At 36.3% G+C, this 18,794-nt stretch overlaps 1 protein-coding gene across 1 annotated transcript in view; it reads left to right on the top strand.

The window, feature by feature from the left end:
* The first annotated feature begins 746 nt into the window (after positions 1-746).
* Positions 747-18,794, top strand: part of LOC132562399 (substance-K receptor-like) — a 49,243-nt gene continuing 31,195 nt past the window's right edge. The window contains exon 1 of the mRNA XM_060227140.1: positions 747-1,886. Within this exon, the coding sequence (XP_060083123.1) occupies positions 1,050-1,886 (837 nt within the window). The 5' untranslated portion in view covers positions 747-1,049. The remainder of the gene's footprint in view (positions 1,887-18,794) is intronic.

Here is an 18,794-nt window from a genome sequence, read left to right as displayed (position 1 = left end):
TTAAGACATCATGTACTCAATTTCAACACTAACAATACAATAGGATGAAGGACCAAAGCAGGTTTGTAAAAGGAACATCACAACAAAACATTTTGTATCATTATAATCTAGTAGGACAAAATCAGTAAGACGCTAGGCCAATGTATTAAAATAAAAAAGTGCCATGACCAGTATGACCAAAAGCTTTGTAAGCAATGGAAGACCCAACTTAACATATTTCAAAGACACGGGTTGATTCTAAGATAAACCCCATAAGACAAAACAAGCAGAAAAAGACAAAAGACTTTTTATTTTTTTCTTATTTTAATGGTGAAGTCATCAGTCAGTTTGTATGATGATCTAAAATAACGTATGTCTGTTTAAAAATAGATGATCACCTCCTCGCGCAGTGTTTGCTTCTATGTCACGTCACGCTCTATGTGGAGGTACATAGTACACTTATATGTATACATATATAGGGTTTATAGGGTGTGAACGTGATGGTAACTGTTTGATACATTTCGTATCGATAATGGCATAACCAGTATGTACCATTCGACGATATGTGGTATATTGATTACACAAGCAATACACGCGCGCACGCCCCCTCCTTCACACATCACTGACAAATCTCCTACAGCTACAATATACACTGCATACAATACGTTTCCTCATACGACGCACCGCACGGGTCTGTACTAATTAGTGATCAATTCGAACGCACCCGAGCAATACAAGGAGGCCCAAACCTCCCGCGCCTGTTCTATTCGATACTACGGTTCTGCTCATAAACGCGGTGTTCTTCTTCTGTCGAGTTCTCGAGAGACAAAGTCAGTCGGAACTTCTTACAGAGCTGTCAGGCATTAAATAAGTCAGATGGAGTTTAGTTAGTCTTACTTATAAGAAGGATACAGAGCTTCAAACATGTCGACAAGAGTCAAGTATATACATTGGCGTTACCTCATAGGCCTTTGAAAAAATTCACAGGTGTCAAAGATATGGCTGTGCTGTATTCGATAACAGTTTGATTGGGCGTTGCAACACCTTAAGTATCCGGAAGAATTCTCACTATGGGTGATTATGTTATTGACTCTGGAAAGAAAATATTTTCATTGGATGATGAAGATGTGTTTATAAACGACGTAATCAGTTCGACAGCTGGTACTAACATGTCAAATACAAGACACAACGAAACAGGGTTTGAATCTGGGACCGGAAACGAGACTTTTCCCGATGGCGTAGCGATGTCAGAAAGTACCTTAACTGGACTTACCATTCTCTACACCCTTACAACTGTCTTCTCTATTACTGGAAATGTGTTTGTCGTTCTTGTATTTGTTAGGGGCCGGAGATCCCGTACGGACCTTAGACCATTTTTGATAAATTTGGCAGCTGCTGACCTTATGATGGCTCTTTTTTGCATGCCTTTCACCTTTGCTGATGTGATATTAGGCCGATGGTTGTTTCCGGAAGTGCTTTGTCCTCTCGTTTTGTTTGTCCAGATTTTTTCTGTTGCTGCCAGTGTTTTCACGAATATGGCGATAGGAATAGATCGTTTCCTTGCCGTAACGTTTCCTTTACGGTCACGGTTGACACACGCACGTGCGAAATATGTGATAATTGTTATTTGGATCTGTGCTTTCATTTTAGGTTCCGTCATGTTTTTTGTCGGACGTGCAACTGAAATACCAGAATTCGGAAACGGAACTCAGAAATGCTTAGAGAACTGGCCGGGTGATGAGGCAAGACGTATTTTCACAATTTTTATATTTATTGTGACATATGTAGTTCCTTTGTTAATACTAGCTATTACTTATTCAATTGTTGGAATATTACTTTGGAAGAGAACGGCGCCTGGGAATAAGGACCACATACGAGACATGCACAGGCTGCGCTCAAAAATAAAGGTAAGAACCAATACACGTGCTTTGCATGGCTCATTTAGAGGCGGTATATATACTTATAACAACAGTCAAAAATCAATTTGATTAAACGTTAACGCTGAAATGTAAAATGCATTGCTTTAATATGTTAGCACTTAAGCTAATTGCTTTAAAAGTATTTTTCTAAAGTATTTTTAACGGGTTATAAACCACGAAAGTAGGATACTAAAGTAAGTATATGGTAATTATACTAAGTGATATTCATGTTTCAGTACAAAACGTATAGAAGTCAAATGATAAAGTACATTCATTTCACGAAAAGGAATAGCTGTTTTGAGTTACTTTACAGGAAAGTTTAATACACCGTAATTATACAAATGATTAAAGTTAATTTACCCTACATTTATAAACAAAATGTAAAAATTTGAAATTCAGGAGTAAGTGAATTCAATAATCCATAAAGAAAATCAGTCTTGATTAGAACCATATTAAGTACAACTGATGAGTATGACTACTTAAAACAAGAAAATTGAAAAAAAATCGATCAGTGTCGGTTAACTCAATGTGGTAAATTCTGTTTAATCGCACATCAAAAAGGATTTGTGTGTCTACATTGAATGAATAATTTGTGTGTACATTATTTACAGTTCTAATACGTTGAATACGATCTATGGGTCTGCACTGAATAATATATGTGTCTACATTGAACAATATGTTGAATAAGGGCTCTGGGTCTACACTGAAAAACATATGTATATGCATTTAATAATAAGTTGCATATGATATATGGGTCTACATTGAATAACATTTGTATATACATTGAATAACAAATTGAATACGACCTATGGGTCTACACTGAATAAAATCAATGGGTCTACATGTATATACATTGATTAATTAATTGTGTGCCAGTCCACTAGTGATATTAAGTACGAGTTGGGTGACTTACTGTACAACTTATTCATTCAAATTTGATTCATATCTTTAACGATAGAACTGTATATACAGCAGATATTAGTTGACTACGGTTTTAGAAACATGCAAATTACTTCGTTTATGAAACTTTTCTTAGGTATGCATGTACTTATCTGTCCGAAAAAAAGAGCGTTTTTCTATTTATTATTACACAATGAAAACATGTGAATCCGTATTTGGAAATTTTCGTTAATTGGAGATGAAGACAATGTTTTCCGTAAACGTTGATTCAACGAGAGGTTTATAGCCGTTAAACAGTGCCGCCAGGTAGGCAGCGCCATTGATTCATTTTGAAATTTCATCACCAGATCCACGTGTTGTGCCTTGATGATGTCAAGGTTTGCGTTCTAACCACCAATTAGAGACGCGTAACACTGCAAACTAATCAAGCAATGCTTTATCTCATCCACGGAAAGACATTAAATCAAATAACGTCATTAAAGCTACCGACGGTAAAAATGTGTTAAACTGAAAATGAATTATGTATTAATATGTTAAATGTGTTTTCTTTGTTAAGAGTTCCTTCTTTGCCTTAAATCATAGTTAGGAAAAATAAAAAAACCTGTGTAATTTCTATTTTGACACAGACGATAGTTCAATTATATCATAGATTTATAATTTGGTGTTGTCATAAATAAACGTGACATGATAATCAAAACTTAAAACAAACAAAAAATAAACATAATTACATCTCTCTTAGGAAAATTACTTTGATGTTTCAATTTGCGCAATACCAGTGTTTCTTTGAATTATCTTAGTGTAAAAAATGTTGATAACGAGCTAGCCATTTTTGTCCGCCGACAGGAAGTAAAAACTTTCCCATAATCGTCATCACGTATAATGGATGCTACCCATTGAATGTGTTCCTTGTATGATATATGCACGAGGTTGAAATTATTGCAGCTGGCATGTTGCTGTTGCTATGATTTGCCGAAGTTAGCCACACAAAAGAGATATCTTAGGTCTAAAAGGGGGCTAGCATTGCATAGGATATTATAGCAGCGAAGAGAGTAAAGTCAAGTGGCTTGGTGTTGGCTATTAGCATCAAGCTGCATTCTGTTCCGCGTCACATCAATGTAGGATGTAGAAAGCTGTAATTCTGAATAAGATTGAGGACTAATCGAATAACGTGCATTTTTGAAAAATAACTATAAAGATATTAACACAATATACGTTCTTTTCATTATTTATAGCTGTTACTGAATTTGAACGTAAAGTGATATATATTCTTCGTTCCTTCAGATCTTATCTGAATTTTCAATTAATGGTCCTAATATAGCCAGAATCAGATAATCGTTGTTTATGCTATGGCTACGACCTGGAAACTATAGCAATGTCACAATCATCAAACACGTGCGTTCTTGTAGTTCTCTTCAATGAACAGTGTTAATAGCTTGTCTTTTGAACGGTTATTTGTCTTGTCTATGACATTTGCACCCACCATTTTACTGGTTTGAGATAATGAGTTGAATTATACTAACGTCTTCAAATGCTTAAAACAAATACATAACAAATATTGCGTTATTCTATAATTATCTTTATTTGAAAGACGTTTACAATTGAAATATAAAATGTTGGATAATTACTCGGGTTTGCGTGCTTATTTAAAGTATAACATTAAGTTATATACAAATCCGCATTGTTTCCGTACAATACCACTGACCACAGGTGGGCACATTCTTCCCTAAAACTAAAAACAAAAAAACACAAAACAAAAACCAAAACAAAATAATATCAAGTGGTTTTAATTTTTGATTTTAGATTGAAATTGTGTCTGAATTATGACCTGTATACGTATTGCAAATATTTATTTGGACTGTTCACTGAACCAAGTGCGCTCGACATCGTCAGACAATGAAGGATTAGCGGAACGGATGATATCGCGACATAGACTAAAATTCCGTTGATCTCATGCCGATCACTCATTGGTGTAGGTGATATGCATTACGTATGAAGATTTATTGCCTCGAGTCTTGTCAATGCAATCGTATAGTGCTATGTGTGCACGGGTTACTTAGAAAGGCGTCTTCGTCGATTTGATCAGACTCCTGCGGGAGTTGGCACGCGCCTCGTATATATTTGGGAATGTGATGGTAAATTATTCTCACACAACATTGACTTTAATAGAGTCGTGTGTCGGTACAAAGTAAAACATTATACTGCGTTTGACGTAATAATAAAACTGGCAAATCTCGGATTATTGTCTTGGATGGGGGCTTTTACGACTTTACCCGCACTGACCCAAGATGAAAGGGAGAAAGAATCACTTTACATTAGCCGTGTACTGTACTCTGTAGGACATATTGTATTCGGAAAAAGGTGTTATTAGACTCATATTTCTCTGTAGATAATTTGCGTAAGGGAATTTGGTCGTAAAAGATTGCATTAGCATTAGCATATATATATATATATATATCCATTACCAGATTATTGAGTTTTGTGTGCAATGTAGATGAAATAAGAGGATTAATGAAAAGGACAAATGATATTGTTATGACTAGAGTTATTTCCCTTGTTTTTGCTGTAATATAAAGATTTGTCTTGTTTTATCAACACGTAGCTCATTAGCACGCATTGTTTGTATCAGTAGAAGTACATTGACATTTCCCTCGTCTGTAAAAGACTGTTATACTATTAATTTTTAATTAAGCTGAAACTAAACCAGGATGAATCACGAGAATGTGTGAAGGTGATGGTGATCGAAACATATAATCGCTGTAGTAGAAAACGCTCGAACTGGTACATATATTTGAGAATCGAGATTTGAAATAAAGACAGGAAGGAAAATATCTGACGCTTGACAGTCAATGGTTTTACATAGGGACCATATAATCATAACTAAAATATTTGTTTCTGGGGTTGAAGGCCTTTTCAGAAAAACTTATCACTCATGTAACATTACGAAGTAGTCATACATGTATCCAGAGAGAACATATCACATTCACCATATGTAAGCGCCAGTTTCAGGTCTTCAGGGAAATTTGATGGACAAAAATGATTGACGTGGTTGAACCAAGACACGAACTTAGAAAAAAGACTTTCATACCACAGGAACAAACAAGCAAGAAACAATTCAGTTTGTTAGGTAGAGTTTCGCAAATACCCATTAAATCATTACATAAAACATACGAGACGAAAGCTTAATCAAACTGTGTATCTTACTGCAGTTTGTTTTTATACAGTTTATTCATATTGCGTCGATCTAGTTTTGTTGTTTTTGGCTGATCGACACCGCCGGCCCCTCAGGACTAGACGATATTGATTCTACAAATTGATATCTATGATTTGATAGAACTACATCGATATGTAGAATACAGAAAGTTGTACATGTTTGTATCAAACAGTAAAGGTAGTTTGTTTACCAACCAAAGGAACTCCATCATTATGGCAACTGCCCCATATTCAAAATAGTTTTGTACACCGTTAATGTTGCGTTTAAATTGTACTTGTTAAGTTACACGATTCCTTGTACTAAAACAAAGACGAAATCTATGAGTTCATTTATTCAATGTATTTAATACATCAATATTGAAATCCGAAACTTTCAAGATGTTAAAGGAGACGTGAGTTAAACGGTTAATGTTATTTTACACAAAAACACAAGGTCGTGCATCTCGTACTATTCACATTGGTCTTTTCACGGTCTCACCTGTATTTTTGTTGATGACTTGACAAACTTCACGTATACCACTCAATCTCAGTTCAATTTACTTTAACAAGGTGCGTGCAAAATATCAAAGAAATTGCAAAAATTAGATGATCATCGCACAAACTGTATATTGAAACCGGTAGATACAATACGGTTGAAAGAATTGATAGAGTTTGCAACTTTTGTACGAGTGGCGATATTGAAGATGAGTATCACTTTATTTTAAAATGCGAACATTATAAAGATATAAGGAAACGTTTTATTAAAAAGTATTACTATATGAAACCAAGTATGGCAAAATTTATACAACTTTTGGACACAGAAAATACTAAAGATCTGTCGAATTTAGGAAAATTTATAAGTATTAGGAACAAAAGGAGAATAAATACTGTTTAAGACATTAATTTAATTTATATGTGTAGAGTTAGATATATAGACTTATTCTCTACACTTTGATCCTGTGTACGTGGTCTGTGTGTGCTGTGTGCTATGTATTTCCTATGTTTGTTGTTGTGTTTGTACTTGCACTGTAAATATATGCACTGTACTGATAAACCGTAAGGTTTAAAGTAAATAAACTGACTGATGCTGTTGCGGCTTCGGTAGGGCGCTCCTTGTACTATTTAACATTGCGCTTGGTGTTATCAAAACATTTATATTGAACGTCGTGCTGTTAACATTTTAATGTAGCATTCTCTTTTAAAGCATTGTTTTAATTACCTGTTCATATTTATCGCAAGAACACGTTATTAGGGTCCATAGTTACACTACTGTCTGCAGCAGTGTGTGAGGGGAAAATTATCGCAACATGGAACTTTGTATATTCATATTGTACATATGCAAAATAATTAATTCCATCATAAACTATATTTTATATATCATTACTTACATGTATCTATATAAATTAGAGTTCAAGCATGTAAAAACTATTATTTTACTTTAGGGTGAATCTAGCCCCTACAGGGCATACTACTCGGCTGTAACACTCGCTGTAACCAGTAGTTCTGTCCGTCCCACTTTTGATGGTTCTAATAAAAATTGTTTTCGTCTCGCCTTGCTTATAAATAAACGTTAAGTCTTGATGTCGTTTCTTTACAAATTCTAGCATTACAGCCGTTTGGCTGACACGTGGCGTGGATATTGAAGACAGAGCTCTACTAATAAAAACATCACGACCTGTGTACGAATATCAAAAGAAATCAAATGGAGAACAGTTCTAATACCATAGAGGATGAACAGCGGATGATTGGTTAGCACAACACCAGAAAAATGAAAACATTCGACAATTCAATACAACGGCATTTAACCACGATAAACCGGTGTAAGAATATGAAAAGTCTTTGTTATTCTTGCAGAAGCTTACCTACAAATGTTTCAGAGGTAGAACGGCTTAATTTCATCTTTATTGGTATGTATAGGCCAGTAGGTAAGGTTGGTTCTTAACACACACAGTTATATCGAATTTCTAGGATCACGCTTCGTACAGATGTAATAGGAAAGCACTGGAGAGTGATATGTAACTACGTTACGGTAGATTTATCGTGTGCCTTGTTGAATTCCTTCTGGAGCTTTCTAACACTGTTTTGATTTGTATTGTATATGAGGAGTACAGACGGACAAAGATACGAAAAAAGTTTCTAATGATTCAATATATCATGAGATATATAGTAGGACATTGTATCACAGAAGATTTAGTGAGGGAATGTATCACGGGAGATCTAGTAAGGGAATGTATCACGGGAGATCTAGTAAGGGAATGTATCACAGGAGATCTAGTAAGGGAATGTATCACGGGAGATCTAGTAAGGGAATGTATCACAGGAGATCTAGTAAGGGAATGTATCACGGGAGATCTAGTAAGGGAATGTGTCACGGGGTTTAGTAAGGGAATGTATCACGGGAGATCTAGTAAGGGAATGTATCACGGGGTTTAGTAAGGGAATGTATCACGGGATATCTAGTAAGGGAATGTATCACAGGAGATCTAGTAAGGGAATGTATCACGGGAGATCTAGTAAGGGAATGTATCACGGGAGATCTAGTAAGGGAATGTATCACAGGAGATCTAGTAAGGGAATGTATCACGGGAGATCTAGTAAGGGAATGTATCACGGGAGATCTAGTAAGGGAATGTATCACGGGATATCTAGTAAGGGAATGTATCACGGGAGATCTAGTAAGGGAATGTATCACGGGAGATCTAGTAAGGGAATGTATCACGGGAGATCTAGTAAGGGAATGTATCACGGGAGATCTAGTAAGGGAATGTATCACGGGATATCTAGTAAGGGAATGTATCACGGGATCTAGTAAGGGAATGTATCACGGGAGATCTAGTAAGTGAATGTATCACGGGAGATCTAGTAAGGACCTGTTGACGAGAGATCTATTAAGGGAATGTATCACGGGAGATCTAGTAAGGGAATGTATCACGGGAGATCTAGTAAGGGAATGTATCACGGGAGATCTAGTAAGGGAATGTATCACGGGAGATCTAGTAAGGGAATGTATCACGGGAGATCTAGTAAGGGAATGTATCACAGGAGATCTAGTAAGGGAATGTATCACGGGAGATCTAGTAAGGGAAAGTAACACGGAAGATTTAGTTAGGGAATGTATCACGGGAGATCTAGTAAGGGAATGTATCACGGGAGATCTAGTAAGGGAATGTATCACGGGAGATCTAGTAAGGGAATGTATCACGGGAGATCTAGTAAGGGAATGTATCACGGGAGATCTAGTAAGGGAATGCATCACGGGAGATCTAGTAAGGGAATGTATCACGGGAGATCTAGTAAGGGAATGCATCACGGGAGATCTAGTTAGGGAATGCATCACGGGAGATCTAGTAAGGGAATGTATCACGGGAGATCTAGTAAGGGAATGTATCACGGAAGATCTAGTAAGGGAATGTATCACGGGAGATCTAGTAAGGGAATGTATCACGGGAGATCTAGTAAGGGAATGTATCACGGGGGATCTAGTAAGGGAATGTATCACGGGAGATCTAGTAAGGGAATGTATCACGGGAGATCTAGTAAGGGAATGTATCACGGGAGATCTAGTAAGGGAATGTATCACGGGAGATCTAGTAAGGGAATGTATCACGGGAGATCTAGTAAGGGAATGTATCACGGGAGATCTAGTAAGGGAATGTATCACGGAAGATCTAGTAAGGGAATGTATCACGGGAGATCTAGTAAGGGAATGTATCACGGGAGATCTAGTAAGGGAATGTATCACGGGAGATCTAGTAAGGGAATCTAGTAAGGGAATGTATCACGGGAGATCTAGTATGGGAATGTATTACGGGAGATCTAGTAAGGGAATGCATCACGGGAGATCTAGTAAGGGAATGTATCACGGGAGATCTAGTAAGGGAATGTATCACGGGAGATCTAGTAAGGGAATGTATCACGGGAGATCTAGTAAGGGAATGTATCACGGGAGATCTAGTAGTAAGGGAATGTATCACGGGAGATCTAGTAAGGGAATGTATCACGGGAGAATGTATCACGGGAGATCTAGTAGGGAATGTATCACGGAGATCTAGTAAGGGAATGTATCACGGGAGATCTAGTAAGGGAATGTATCACGGGAGATCTAGTAAGGGAATGTATCACGGGAGATCTAGTAAGGGAATGTATCACGGGAGATCTAGTAAGGGAATGTATCACGGGAGATCTAGTAAGGGAATGTATCACGGGATTCTAGTAAGGGAATGGGAATGTATATCACGGGAGATCTAGTAAGGGAATGTATCACGGGAGATCTAGTAAGGGAATGTATCACGGGAGATCACGGGAGATCTAGTAAGGGAATGTATCACGGGAGATCTAGTATGGGAATGTATCACGGGATATCTAGTAAGGGAATGTATCACGGGAGATCTAGTAAGGGAATGTATCACGGGAGATCTAGTAAGGGAATGTATCACGGGAGATCTAGTAAGGGAATGTATCACGGGAGATCTAGTAAGGGAATGTATCACGGGATATCTAGTAAGGGAATGTATCACGGGAGATCTAGTAAGTGAATGTATCACGGGAGATCTAGTAAGGACCTGTTGACGAGAGATCTATTAAGGGAATGTATCACGGGAGATCTAGTAAGGGAATGTATCACGGGAGATCTAGTAAGGGAATGTATCACGGGAGATCTATTACGGGAATGTATCACGGGAGATCTTATAAGGGAATGTATCACGGGAGATCTAGCTAGGGAATGTATCACGGGGGATCTTATAAGGGAATGTATCACGGGAGATCTAGTAAGGGAATGTATCACGGGAGATCTAGTGAGGGAATGTATCACGGGATCTAGTAAGGGAATGTATCACGGTCTTGTAAAGTTGCATGCGACGTCGAGTAAGGAATTTTCCGATAGAAGTCTTAAATTTCGTTGATATCACTTTATTTTTCATTATTAATTAACGATTTCTCCTTTCGTAAAACATCAACAAAACTAATTTCAATATTTTTTGACAATCGGAAGCCACGTTCGGATTTCAATGGAAACATTTGAATTATCTTGATTGTTTTCTTCTGAGCAATTCATATAAAATATAAAGAATATAGAAGTGTAGCTACCGATGGCAAGACTCTTCCTATAGTTTTTAACGCAGTTCAGTTCAAAAACAAGAAATAACTGTTTTTATTCTGTAACAGGAATTATACTTGCTACTGTTAAAAACATTAAAAATGCATTCAGTTTTGAAAGTGGAAGTGCCAAACAGAAAATCTAAACCCATGTACGTTTTATCTAAGTTGATGATACATGTAGCTTAATAAAGGTTTTGTTATTAAGTAACAGAGACACATTTAAAACAAAATAAATCAAATCAAAATAAAACCCAGACACTGCAATTTGTCACTTTCGATATTAAAATATAAAGCAATATTGTGATGGAGTTTTATAAAGACTCTCAGCTAACATCTCCTCTCATTGAAATAACATATCGATCTCTATAAAACAGCTAACACTACACAGACGTATAGACGAACGTTTTATAATAACACGAAAATACCAGCAGTATGTTAACAGAATCTTAATCCAAAGCCAACATCAATAAAGTAACGGCAAAATATGAACAAAAGAAATAGAGAATAATAGCAAATGCCTGCTTCATCGACGACACTCGTCATGCAAATCTTTATATTTATATGTTAAGTTGTCACATTCCTATGTTAATGCATGGATTTCAGAGTTCATAAAAACTGACCAATACCAAAATCATGGTATCATTTTATCGAATATATATATGTTTCTGACCGGGCTATGAAATGAGTTTGTTTGTTTTTGTTTTTTTCCTTTTCTATGTTATAGTTTTTTTAGTTTTTTTTCTGTGAACCGGTCCCCTGAAATAGAGATGAATGCAAAAATACCACATGTAATAAATATGTTTGCAAACATTTGTGAGTCAAATACATTAGACTGATACAAAATAAGCCATTTATGATATTCTTACGTATTTGCCGATTCTGGTGTCATAACAATCCATATGTCGCCATGAAGATATGACGTCGCTATGAAAACATGGGAAATCTTCCTCAAGTCAGTGCTCCTTTACAAAATATACGCAATGGGCGTTATTACACTGATAGAGTGGGTCTGTAATTCAATAATTGTAATGTCATACAAATTGGGGAACAAACATCAGAATGTCTATGGTAAATTATCTTTATCCTAGTATTTACAAACAACCCCCTGTTGATACATACCTAATTTTCTTATGTTCATGGTGTACAAAATCGTTTCACGGGGTAGGGGGTCACTATAACTATTAGAGCGTTGACCTACGTATCTTCTGGTAAAGATCCGAGTTAGTAGTGGTTCGACGCTCCCTACCCGTTTGTGTTTCTTAGAAAGTAGAGAAATAGACTGTTCTATGTTGACGTAATTGTGTCTTTAGGCAAGACAATTTACACTGATTGCTCTGGATGTTATGTGACGTGCCTTCCGCATGTTGTTCAGTGAGTTAGCTACCAACGTATAAAAGGAAACTCCGCCAAAATGGGGATAAACTTAGCAAACTTTATCAAAGTTAAACCAGCATTTCATTTATGACGGCGTACAGTCATTACTTATCAATTTATTGATTAACGCAAAGGCAATCAAGCAACTATACAAGGAAGTCCACGTTTGTACAGACAGATATAGATTTATATGAAATTAATCTGTTGCCTCATGCATATTACATGAGGGAAAAGTCGACAACTAATTCAATAAGCCTTGGAAACTCAGACAACCTAGCACAACTTGAACGCATTTTCCACAGGGGCAGTTATTTTTCTAATAATACAGTAAATTCTACCAAACAGGTCGTTTCAAGGATTATATTGCTTGTGCTTCACAACTACGAAGGCCGACAAGCCAATGGTCTATATAAAACATCAGCACTATTTTTGTTATGACGGGTGACAAACACGCGACTTGTAATCAGGTTTCAATCCCTTCTTAATTTGAGTCTGAAGGAGCTACACCTGCACTTTCAGAGCTGAAGATTAGGGAGTGTTAAAATTGTCGCAAAGGGACTATACGACCACAGGACACCAGTAAGGAATTAGAAAGGAGGTTTATAACGTGTGTTTACGATCATTTCCTTATCGCTTGCTATATATATATATATATCACCTCTTAAAATTCCGTTTAAGTATAACGACACAAATGTCGTGTTAAACCGTTTCCAATAGCGGTATCGTAAAAGTTTTTGGGCGATATGTAACTTCATTGGGTGTTTGGAAATAAAACAGGTCGGTGTAAAAGGAGAATCGTGGATTGGAACCGTTCTCATTTTGTCATTAACTGTTGGTTGTATGCATGTAAACTACTCAGTCGTCAACTTTGGCAATGAAATTACGTCAGCATCGAGAGAAGGAATCACGTCAGCTTATATTGTAATTAAGATAGAAATGTCTATTTAGAAATATTGTGGAATGTCAGCATCGATATAAAATACGCACTGAAATATTCATCATTTCTACAACCAACATCAGGCTTTGATATCAAACTCTGATAGAGCGTGTTAGTCATTCCCTGGCCATGGACGTGCAATGCCAGAAAGAGTAATAAAAGACACGGTAAATCGTCCAACTTGGACAACGTCTTCAGCATAAGCTCAGAATTCATGGTCCCTGGGCATCCATGTCGTCAGGCCAGTCTGTATCCAATGTGAACGTAATCGCTGGGGATGTCATTGGCCATATCAGCTTTGGCGAGGAATGTGACAGAAACCGGATGTAATAGCGGAGTGATTTCGATAGTGTCCCTGAGGGGTGATAGGTCAGGACATAGGTCATACTCAGTGATACTTATTACTTACTTACAACGTTAGTTTGTCCTGTGGATAGTCGTAATGGTAAGCGTACGGGAACGTCTTTTTTGTGGACGGTTGATGAATGTGATGTCGTCGACAGAAAAAATGTGTGCGTTATAGTCAGTGGAGTTAGTCTCAATTAATAGGGAGTGTTCATGGATGTTTGAAGGGTGGGGTATATCTATGTACACTATTACACGTTAGCCACATTGAAACCAATTTGTCGAAATACAAGTGTAAAATTATGACAGAAACGTCCCCTTTCGGTAACGACATTATGTACATATTGCTATTAAACATCTCGTATACTATTACATCTCATTTGGTATAAAAAATACTTGTACCCACAAAGAAACTGATCATACTTAATATGATTGATTAGTCCAAAGCAACGTCGACAATTCAGATCAATTTTAATTAATTGTTTTCAGACTAGTTAGTCGGAATTGTTTGATCAATACTCAAATATCAAAGAAATTTGTGCGTTATCGTCATCATGCCGTGACCTTTGTAACGATTTTTATGAGGACTATTTTACCATTTAAATATATTAATTTAATATCTAACTCTATTACGGTTGTAATCACTGCTGTCTTAGAGTTTAACGCTTGCCAGAAAACACCACTTTAAAACAATGATGGTTTTCAAAGGCAAGATTCTTTTGGTTATATCTGATTTAAGAACGTGATATTAATTACCTCGATTGAACAAGAGTGTCATGAAGAGCGTTTTCGATGAAGTGGAATACGTTTCTCCTTCCAGAACGATTGATCATAGCATCCAAGCAATTTATTAATAATATTTATATATTTTACTCCGTTTCATTTTTCATCGAGTTTGAGTTGAATCAAGGTTTTGTAAATATGTCGGTATTTTCTTGTTGTTTGTTATTTGTAAATACATCGGAATGTTTAAAATAAATTACCAAGCAAGCGTGTCACGTTAAACCGGTCAAGAAATATACGTGTGGTATTGATGTTTAAAATTCCTCACACGTTGTTAGTACTAGACCGCAGAGAAGTGCTGGCACAAATATTAAGACTATCTTCAAAACAACTACGCATGAATACAAATGTAGTTTCTAGCGGTTCGTGATTACATGAACATATGTATCGCACGCATGATGTAAAACGAAGGAAGGAGGCCTTATTTAACGTTGAAAGTTTGTGTTCTGTGTGTGTTGTATGGGTTTAATCTCGTCTCTACTTCTCTTTACAGTTTTCTTACAAACCATCCTCAACAGTTTATAACAATAGCGTTAAAACACCTTTAACTTTCTACTACAACACTCTGGACTTAGCTACACTTTATATATTCCTTCATAAACAGATTGCCTCATTCTCCATTTGAAATAAAATCAAATTGTATCAGACACTCTCCGTTTCCCTCCCTGTTTTCCCCATTCGTCCCCTTTCCTTCTAGTATTTTATACACAAATCAATGTCTTAAGAACCAGGATGTTTTTTGATATGCTTTCATTATTTTATCAAAACCTCTTTTGCCCCTCTCGTCTACCGAATTATAAAACTCCAGTATCATGTTCAAACCTTCTCGTCTTCGCTCTCCCTCATTCATTGTAATGATGTCCATCTAGACATACAAAGAACAGCTAAAGGAGACAGAATTAAATAAGAGAGCTGGAGAGACCGAAATTTGCTCATGTGATGTAATATACTTCCAATATTGTCATGCATTATTGTCAAACTTCAGTCTTATATGACATGTCTCCGGGATTATCTAAGCAAAACAACAATATAATTAATTACAGGCGTATTGAGAATATCAGAGAGAAATATCTAAGTGGTATGAGCTATAACAGCACAGGGTGCTAGTGGAATGGCCTATCACAACGTTAAGCAAATACCGTAACATGTCTTTCATATATGATCTACATAATATATCTAGACTGTACATATATGCTATTGCTTGGTTGGGAATTGTGTCTTGTATGTGTTTAAACGATACAGACGATACCTATGATACGAGTAAAATACATGTGACACATATATGTCTTCAATTCATACATTTATTTGTTATGTTCGACACTGGTATGTGTTTATAATGTATGTAAGGGTCACACGTACATGGTTATAAGTGTATATGTTTTTGTAATGAGTATAAAGGACAGATCAAATGATTTTAGCGGTTTTCAAAAGAATATATACGGAGTGATATTGTACAAATGTGAAAATCAGACAATGTAACTGTATGAATCAACTTGTGTTCAGATTTTTTTCATTATAGTAAAAAATATGACATTATAGTAAATCATATAATTAACTGTTAGTGAATAAATGATTAGATCTGAGTGGTATACTCATAACTAATTTGTTCATCGTGTAATTCAACCCCTGTTTGAACCTTTCCTATATGACAGACACTATCATGAAGAATGGCCGATGAGATTGCAAACAAACACTCGAAACAGACTTCATCTGTACAATACAGAAATCCCAAACCGGCACAACATGCATGAGATGCACGTGCGTCTTGAAAATGCCACTTTATTTAATCCCCATGATTCTACCAGCATTGCGAACCTCATACCAAGTTATGGTTTACAAATGACGCTTTACAGAGTGTAGACATATTAAATGATATTTAAGTACCAGGTTCTTAGTCAATGATCTCCTCTTTATCCTTCAATTCTGGATGAAAGAAACATTGATGTCAATATCTAAATATATATGGGGAATCGTATATCCATTGCCCTGCCTTTCAACAACACGTGAGGCTGAATGCTAGTCTCTTTCATAGTGTTTATCGTCACAAGCCCTAAACTGTCCATGGACAAATCAAAACTCACAAAATACGTCTCGATTTTTTCTTAATCTATTGATTGTTACTATTTCTGATTCAGAGTTAATCTTCTTCAATTTAAGATGTAATACTTTTGAATTCTAGAAAGGAAATATTCATAAATCATTTTATATTAAGAAATAAAATTTTGTAATTGAGTTACAACAAAGTTTACATGGTTTCAAACAAAAAACGTTTCTCAAAGCAGTAAATCGTTTACTAGACACTGAACACTGAGCGTGCTGTCACGGTTTATCGTGAGGCGACGCCTGTTTCGTGGTCTGTTCCGACTAAGTTTCACTAATGAATTACCTTATACACGTGCTAGCAAAATATGCAGGATTTCCGTGTTGTCTTATTTGTTAATAAAGGTCAAGGTCAATCTCCCAAGCTGTTTATACGAATTCTTAGGGATGTCGGTTAAACAATAATGTAGTACATCTTGTATCGTCAAGAATGCCTCAATTTCATAAACTCCAAAATATAACAACAATATGGTAAACGAAACACAAAATTAAACGTGAAATGATGACGGCGTTTACGATTAGTCAATTCAAGCTGACGATATCACTGGTAAAATATTAATACAAACAGAACATACACCAAGATAATTAGATAATTGTAATATACAATTTGATATTATGAGGACAGAGTAAAACAGCGACATCTGTTATCTGATAAAACGGGATGTCTTTACGACGACATTCTCGGGAAGCCTTAGACATGCTTTACCATTCGTGTCTGAAGTTCAATGGTTTTATGAACTGATACACGCAAAGATGAAAACAAATTTTCAAATAATTTGTGACAAGTTATTGTCAACTACCAGACGAGTTTATTTTGTTTGTGGATTATTATCTGGAAGGTCGCATGGCACAGTGGTAAGGCACTCGCCTTTCACCTGGGAATGAAAAAAAAAACCCAGTCACCTGCCCGACCACGTGAGTTTCCCCTGGATACTCAGGTTTCCTCTCACAGTAAGAACACTCGCATGCTTCCATCACGGCCAACAAGAGTACCGATATAAGCAGAGTGTTTTGCAATCGTTGTAAAATAAATAAACTTGATATTATATAATCTTTTTTCTACCTTGCAATAGAATTAGCTTTCAAAGCAATAGAAAAATCTGTCACTCAGGATTACCTAAGGCTGTGGTATTTCACAGTTTCATATCAAATCGAGGTTTCGCATGTTAGTGTGGATCAGATCAAAGTATGCACACGTAGTAGACGGCTGTATCAAAGCTTACGTACTTATCATCAAAAATGTATCAAGCTCTACAAAGAAAAGACATTATCAAAGAACTAACGTCTAATGGCAATCCTGTTTATCGTCTTGTGTGGTACTTAGTTTAGATCAAATAAAGATAAGCACATGAATGCATATTGAACACATTAAAGCTCCAATATATCATCTCTGCTAGTTCAAACAGTTCGACAAGTATACAGTTAAATAACTAACACTGTTATACCTACATTAAATAAGCACCTTACACTTTGTTGTACGTCCTCGCTACAGACAGGGTCATATGAGGACGAGTGTCAAGAAGGACACCAAGTGTGGCAGACAAAGAAAAAATAATCAAGAACATACCAGTATGTCAACATAAGACAAACTCAAATTTCATAAAACAAGGGCATAATGTGAACAAAAGAAAGATTTAAAAGGAGCCTCTTGAAAAAATACAAAGATAATAAGACCAAGTGTTCCGGAAGAATAAGGCGTCTTCTGCTTTTACGACGACACCCGCTATTTAAACCTTCGTTAATCCAAGTAAGTGTCATTTTCTCATAGGGAACAAAGTATGCAATAACAGAATCAAAAGGCAAACTAACGAGCATCCAGTTTATAGCATATTTCGCGATGAGATCCCTATGGCGACCATAAAACTTCCCCACGATTTTCACCAACCTGCATCTTTTGAACACATGTGTTACGAGTTTGTCCGTCAATTGACGACCTCTTGCACGAAAATCGTGATCTAAGCAAATGTGATATGTAAATACCATAGGTTGCAGATGTAGGGATATATTGCTATCTAGAAATAGAAAATGTTAGTTTCGTTGTAGGAAAAAGTGTCTTGATTTCTAATACTGGTGGATATATGTTGTCAATAATATTTCTGTTATTTTAAGACATGACGCTATAGATGTATCTGAAAGTGAATTTAAACGACTTGACTGATAGAAAGAAC

Source organism: Ylistrum balloti, unplaced genomic scaffold (assembly GCF_031769215.1).
Source record: "Ylistrum balloti isolate Yb309-2 unplaced genomic scaffold, AGI_CSIRO_Ybal_v1 Utg371410, whole genome shotgun sequence".
Taxonomy (NCBI): Eukaryota; Metazoa; Mollusca; class Bivalvia; order Pectinida; family Pectinidae; genus Ylistrum; species Ylistrum balloti.
This window is presented reverse-complemented; position numbering and strand designations above follow the sequence as displayed.